The sequence below is a fragment of the Etheostoma spectabile genome, chromosome 3 (genome assembly GCF_008692095.1).
Source record: "Etheostoma spectabile isolate EspeVRDwgs_2016 chromosome 3, UIUC_Espe_1.0, whole genome shotgun sequence".
Lineage (NCBI taxonomy): Eukaryota > Metazoa > Chordata > Actinopteri > Perciformes > Percidae > Etheostoma > Etheostoma spectabile.
Window position 1 is genome coordinate 28,063,066 of NC_045735.1, and position 7,376 is coordinate 28,070,441.

The 7,376-nt window shown below is 41.0% G+C and overlaps 1 protein-coding gene across 1 annotated transcript in view; it reads left to right on the forward strand.

Moving 5' to 3' along the window:
• gfm1 (G elongation factor, mitochondrial 1) overlaps positions 1 to 7,376 on the forward strand; it is a 16,931-nt gene that overhangs the window by 1,396 nt on the left and 8,159 nt on the right. Inside the window, exons 4-12 of the mRNA XM_032507935.1 lie at positions 301 to 505; positions 3,812 to 3,928; positions 4,184 to 4,334; positions 4,602 to 4,756; positions 4,844 to 4,928; positions 6,095 to 6,232; positions 6,599 to 6,700; positions 6,798 to 6,854; positions 6,949 to 7,086. Of these exons, the coding sequence (XP_032363826.1) occupies positions 301 to 505; positions 3,812 to 3,928; positions 4,184 to 4,334; positions 4,602 to 4,756; positions 4,844 to 4,928; positions 6,095 to 6,232; positions 6,599 to 6,700; positions 6,798 to 6,854; positions 6,949 to 7,086 (1,148 nt within the window). The remainder of the gene's footprint in view (positions 1 to 300; positions 506 to 3,811; positions 3,929 to 4,183; positions 4,335 to 4,601; positions 4,757 to 4,843; positions 4,929 to 6,094; positions 6,233 to 6,598; positions 6,701 to 6,797; positions 6,855 to 6,948; positions 7,087 to 7,376) is intronic.

Below are 7,376 nucleotides of genomic sequence, written 5' to 3' on the forward strand. Positions count from 1 at the left end.
AAAACCAGGTAAAGACAACACTTACCATATTACGATATATCCAAAATCTAAGACGACATCTAGTCTCATATCAATATATTGCCCAGCCCTAGTTTCTGTGCTTGCCTGGACACAGACAGCTTGTACTGTTGTGGTTTAGATTTATAGCGCGCATTCTATCCACCATATCAGCAAGGATCGGCCCTGCTGAAGTGATTATTTACCAGCTCCAGGACTGTACCTCACAAGTCAAAGTAATCACTTTTTAAATGTTCACAGTACTTTTTTTCCTCAATGTCGCTGTCCCTGTTGTTTTTCCAGGTCACGTGGACTTCACCATCGAAGTGGAGCGAGCGCTGCGTGTGCTGGACGGAGCCGTGCTGGTCCTGTGTGCGGTGGGGGGAGTCCAGTGTCAGACCATGACAGTGAACAGACAGATGAAACGCTACAACGTCCCCTTCCTCACCTTCATCAACAAGCTGGACCGCATGGGCGCCAACCCCAGCCGAGCCCTGCAGCAGATGAGGTACATTATACAGTCCCTGAGAAGTCTTGTCGCTTGTGGACAAATTGACCTGAAGTGCCGCTGAAATATATTTCTAACAAGATTTATTTACAAGAAATGGCTCATTTTAATCCCAACAGCTTTTGTAATAATTTTCCGTGCAGCAAAGAAACTGTCAAAAAGTATTCGATATTCACAGCTTGGTAAAGCCCATTGAGTCAATTTTGCGCAAGACATAAGTGTTGTCGCCTTGCCTATGAGCTTCACCTGTGACTAATAATGGATCAATTAGGTCTCAGTTTGTATAAAAACAACCCAGTACACCTAGACCTTCACATCAACTGCAACTAGACATCGGCAAACATGCCTAAGATCACCCCTGACTAAAGTTTTGATTATCAAGAGGCTGAAGACCATACCACTGCTGATGTGGCAGACACCTTCAATGTGTCTCAGCGTCAAGTACAGAGGATTAAAAAAACATTTGAAGACACGGGAGATGTTTTTGACAAGCCCAGGTCAGGCAGACCCCGCAAGACAACTGCTCGGAGGACCGTTTTTGGCTCAAAATCCAAGCCAGCCATTTCCACTGCAGCAGCTCCACCAGACCTGGTCCCCTGAAGTCCCGTGTCAACCTGAACAGTTTGTCGGATTCTGTCGAAATGGCCTTCCGAAATGGAATTGGAAAAAGTGGATTTTTCAGATTATCTTCCGTTGAATTACACACACAGTTGCCGCAATATTGCAGAGACCTACTGGAGCCCGCATGGATCCAAATTCACCCAGAAAACAGTGAAGTGTGGCGGAAAAATCATGGTCTGGGGTAACATCCAGTTGGGGTGTGCAAGAGATCTGCAGGGTGGAAAGCAACATCATACTCTCAAATACCAAGAAATCTTAGCTACCTCTTATATTCCCAACCATAAAAGAGGCCAAATTCTGCAGCAGGATGGTGCTCCATCGCATACTTCCATCTTCACTTCAAAGTTCCTCAAGGCGAAGAAGATCAAGATGCTCCAGGATTGGCCGGCCCAGTCACCAGACATGAACATCATTGAGCATATGTGGGGTAGGATGAAAGAGGAAGCATGGAAGACCAAACCAAAGAATATTGATGAACTCTGGGAGGCAGGAAGACTGCTTTCCTAGCTATTCCTGATGACTTCATCAATACATTGTATGAATCCTTGCCAAACCGCATGGATGCAGTCCTTCAAGCTCATGGAAGTCATACAAGATATTACATTTGGTTCTCACAGCACCGCTATTTAATTTGCTGACATATTTTAGTATTCGTAGTAAATTTGTTCAATTTCTGTATAGGCGACAAAACTTTTGTCTTGCCAAAATTTGACCTTTCTGTCTTGTTTAAATAATAAATCTTTTTTAGTGAAACTAATTTATTTCAGTGCATTGAACATCATTTGGGAGGGTTTTAGCTTTTCATCTGAGCTATTTCTTACACCAATTGATTAATTAAAAGTCAGGTTAATAGCAGGTGTTTCTACAAAATAGATAAGCGACAAGACTTTTGTCAGGGACTGTACTATTAACCAGGCGGCTTCCCAGGTGTACAGTGACCCTGTGGTTCCACTCAGAGTAGGGGTGCATGATATATCGATTCAATATTGTTATCGCAATGTCACGTTGCGCTATACCACATCGAACGCGATAATTATGCAATATTTTATTTATGCGTCCCGTCCGTTGGCTGTGTGGCTTACTTGTGTTCAATTTATACATTAGCCAGTTACCGTGCCACTTGCGCATGTTAGTACACGTTAGCACACGGATAAATAGACGGATAAAGATATAGAGAAAAGATAAAGACAACAAAACGGCACGAATCAGAGAAGCGAAAGAAAAGTTGTCCTGTTCTGTAGACCTGGTTTTATTTATTCATGTTGCACCAGTCCAATGTGACTCTCAGTTGAAATAAACCTTGTGTTTGGTATTAATCTATTTTGATGCATTTTCCAATAACTTATAAATGTACATATGTTTAGATAAAATGTGATATTACAATATTAATAATTGATATTGCCATATCACATTTTGTCAGTATCGTGGAACCCTGAATTTTATTTCTATGTTCAGGCTCACGTACAGACAACTGGAATTGTAAGGTGCCCTTACGTAAATCCCGACTTGGACAAACGTCTTTTTCTGTTTGGGCATCAAAATGTGGAACACCTTCCCTAAAGCAGTGATTCCCAAAGTGGGGGTCGGGACCCAGAGGGGGGTCGCGAGCCAGAGAGGGGGGGGTCGCAAGTTGATTTCCAGACATATATATATATATTTTTTTTTTAAACGATTAGAAATAGCATATATTTGCCATGATTTTAACACAAGATAAAACTGTTGTGTTATTTTGTGTGTTATTTTGTGTTGTCATTATGCTTGTGTTTGGATACGCCTATAGTGCGTGCGCTGTAGCGCGCAATGTTTATATTTGTGTATAGTGGGGGGTCGCAAGTCACTTGCACCGTTACTTTGGGGGTCGTGGGCTGAAAGTTTTGGGAACCCCTGCCCTAAAGAACTCCAACTGGATCCTGACTGGGATTGTTTTAAACTCAAACTGAAACTGTTGTTGAATAGAGACAAGACTAATGTAGTTATGAATCAGTGGCGTTGCATCGCAATGCGGACCTGGACGATTATACCATATCATCAATTATTGCCTACTGATGTTACTTGTTGATCTTACACTCGCTTTTTTGTTTTTTGTCTTCTGTCTGCTGTGTTCAGAATCGTTATATCCAGGAAGTGTCTTTTTTTTTTTTTTTTTTTTTTTTTTTTTTTTTTTTTTTTTTTTTTTTTTTAATCAGATCCAAAAAAGGGGGATTGCAAATATGTTTGACTGCTTGAATTTTTCAATGAAAACATGTGTAGAAATATATATATCTATATATTTCGAGGTGGTGCATCATGATATCGAATTGACTGGAATCGTTGACAGGATAATTGTAATCGAATTGAATCGTGAGACCAGTAAATATTCACATCCCCTATCATGATTCATGATTTGTCTGTATTTTCTTGTTGAGTCCTAAGTTTAGATTTTTTTAATGGACGTATTTATTGTAGTGTTTGTGGTTTGTAGGGTCTATGTATTTGTTGCTGAGTCTTATGTATTTTAAAGGCCCATCCTGGGACGGGCACACATCTGCTTAGGCTATAAATGCCGTGGTGTATGGCATTGGTTTATGCTAGACACCTGTCCCTGTACAAAAACGCATTCAAAAAAAAATACAAATAAACAATCCGGTTTGGTTTTCCTTCCTGTGATTTTGTTCTCACTTCAGACTTTTTCTTTGCCTTCCCCAGAACCAAACTGAACCACAACGCAGCCTTCGTGAGCATCCCCATCGGCCTGGAGGGGAACATGCGCGGCATCATTGACCTTGTAGAGGAGCGCAGCATGTATTTTGAAGGACCTTTTGGGTGAGGGATTACCCTGGTAGCTTGACCGTGAATAGATCTGTTTCTGTGTGTATTGTGTTGTTTTGTTCTGCACTGTAATTTTAGCAGCAAGAATAGTTTTTTACCATATATGCGACTGTTTTAAAGACAAAACAGTAGAATTAGAACACCAACAGGTATACGTGACGCCAATCTTCAAAATCTGCATTTGTCCGATTGCAAGTGTTAATTGTGTTCCTTATCAATATGATTCACACCATTTCTTCCTCCCTGCAGTCAAACTATCCGCTGTGATGAGATCCCGGCAGATTTTCGTGCTGAGGCTGCAGAACGGAGGCAGGAGCTGGTGGAGTGTGTGGCTAACGCTGATGAAGTCTTGGGAGAGATGTTCTTGGAGGAAAAGATTCCAACCAACAAAGACCTGAAGGTTTGTGTCCAGTACTTTCTGAGATATTTTCATCTGGACTTAGCGGTGCTTATAAAAATGAGGAATTTTTGAGACCTCATTTTTACCAGTCTTCTTATCAAAGCGTGACATTGTCTTTTCATTCAAACTCAACAACCAAGACTTTGGCAACCAATAAAAAATTCAATAGCATATCTAAATTGGAACATAAACACTGAGTTTGAATGAAAAATAAAGACAATTTAGTTGCCCAACACTCACATCTCTCGTCACATCACTGTCTTCCAGGCTGCAATCCGCAGGGCCACAGTGCAGCGTCTGTTTACTCCGGTGTTGGTGGGCACAGCGTTGAAGAACAAGGGCGTGCAGCCTCTACTGGACGCTGTCCTGGATTACCTGCCGAACCCCACTGAAGTCCAAAACTATGCTATCCTCAATGACGAGTGAGTATAGGCCAGAGCCTAGCCATAACATCTTTCATGAGAAAATGTGTGCACTAATATCTGTGTGTTTTTTTTACACTGTGTTAGAGATGACGGTCAAACATCAAAGATTCTAATGGACCCTACAAGAGACTCTGCAAAACCTTTTGTTGGGCTGGCCTTCAAACTGGAGGTAAGATGCTAATCTTTATGTTTATTTCTGCCATTTTTGCTCGACAGACTCAGAAAATTTCAACAGCTACATTAAGACAATAATAAAGTCAGCCTATTACCACCTGAAGAATATATCAAGGGTTAAAGGACCTATGTCTTAGCATGATTTGGAAAAACTAGTCCATGCTTTCATCTTCAGTGTTTTTATTTTTAACTGCTTACACTTGTGTTTTATCTGTTTTATGATTTTTTTATTTTTTTTTTGAGGAAAAGGAATAAGTATAAAGGTTGTGTAATACAGAGAAAGAAAGACTTGAAGGGTAACACTTTAAAGAACATTGTGAATGTGTAGTGTCGAAAATAGACACGAAAGGCAGCACTAGATTGGCTTAATTAGTGTGAAGACGAGTCCAAGGAGACAAAAGGTAACATCTCTAAAAATAGAGTCGTGAAGGGTAGTGACACTGAGGGTGATCACGAAAGGTAGCACTAAAATTGACTAATTAGTGTGAAGGTAGTCTCAAGTGGGTTAGGGTTTTATCTGTCTTAATGTTTTTACTTTTAACTGTTTATACTTGTGTTTTATCTGTTTAACTCTAATTGTGTAAAGCACTTTGAATTGCCCTGTTGCTGAAATGTGCTCTACAAATAAAGCTGCCTTGCCTTGCCTTGACTATTATAAGAGTGTCCTTACAGCTCATCCCAATAAAATGAATCAGACAGCTGCAGCTGATTCAGAACGCTGCTGCTTACACTGCTTACTGCTGCTTACACAAGTCCTTAAACTGGCTTCCTGTGCCTCAAAGAATTGATTTCAAAATACTTCTACTGGTTTATAAATCCCTAAATGGTTTAGGGCCAAAATACATTTCTGATCTGCTACTACACTATGACCCCCCCAGACCTCTCAGGTCATCTGGGACAGGTCTGCTTTCTGTCCCCAGAGTCAGAACTAAACCGCGGGGAGCAGCGTTTAGTTTCTATGCGCCTCTCTTTCATTTTTATTACTGCACTGAATTATATTCCCATATTGTTTTTTTAATTTGTTTCTTAATGTTTGACGTTTTGTGTAAACCACTTTGAATTGCCCTGTTACTGAAATGTGCTTTATAAATAAAATTGCCTTGCCAGGAACATTTTAATCTGTCATGCTTTGTTATCTTCTGCGGTGTGTCTCAATATCAGGCAGGGAGGTTTGGCCAGCTGACATATGTGCGGGTGTACCAGGGCTGTCTGAAGAAGGGGGAGTACATCATCAACACACGCACGAGCAAGAAGGTCAGAGTTCAGAGGCTTGTGCGCCTCCACGCTGACCAAATGGAGGTGAGTACAAGACGGGCGTGCGTCAGCACAGCAGGCTGTCAGAGCGCACAGTTTTCCATCTGTGGTTTGCATTGATAAATAGCAGAGCAACATGACTGGTCAAAATGGTTAGGTTCCTCTTTTTGGCCCCAGTCAAGATAAGATTTGTAGATAACAACCACATCCCCTGTGACACCACGTTTTCCATTATGTTTCCATCCTTCGTGCATCAAAACAAGACATGATGCAACTATTTCATATTCAGTCCTATGTTTGTTATTAAAAAATACTTTTGAATTAACACAGTCCTGAAGGTTAACATCCTGACCTCTCTTGTTTATTTTATCATTCCTTTGTGTCCTTTCTGTCCATGCTGGGTTTTGTTAGGATGTGGATGAGGTTTATGCGGGCGATATATGTGCTCTGTTTGGGATTGACTGTGCCAGCGGAGACACTTTTACATCCAGGACCAGCGCTAACCTCTCCATGGTGAGTAACTTTTTAGAAAGGATTCTTTTTTTACTTCTTCTCTCCAGGATATTATTGAGAATCTTGTGCTCATTTGTTATCCTTTTGGTACCCACAGGAGTCTATTCACGTCCCAGAGCCTGTCATTTCCATGTCAATGAAGCCAACCAACAAGGTTAAAAAAAAAACGTTGATTTACCCTTGCATTCTGTCTCTAGAGTCTTAATCGCATCTATATAAACTCTTCTCGTTCTCTTGCTTCCGACCAGAATGACCTGGATAAATTTTCCAAAGGTATTAACCGTTTCACCAGGGAAGATCCGACGTTTCGAGTGCATTTTGACACCGAGAGCAAAGAAACCATCATCTCGGGCATGGGCGAGCTGCATCTTGAAATCTACTCCCAGGTACCCAGTCAGAGGACGTTTTGCATGTCCTGCATACTAGACGTCCTGCAATAAATGAGACACAGATCTATTTTGTCTCTGACTGATGGTACTTGACATCTAGTTGGATTTGTGGACGTTTGGACCTGTCAGATGTAGCTCTCTTATAAATGATAGGTCTCTGGATAATTGTAACAGAAAAAGACATGGTTGCACCACAAGCCAAATGCTACTGAGCTTCATTGTTTTTGGAGTGAGATCCCAAGACTCAGGAAATCAGACTGAATATTAAATGGATAACACATCAAATA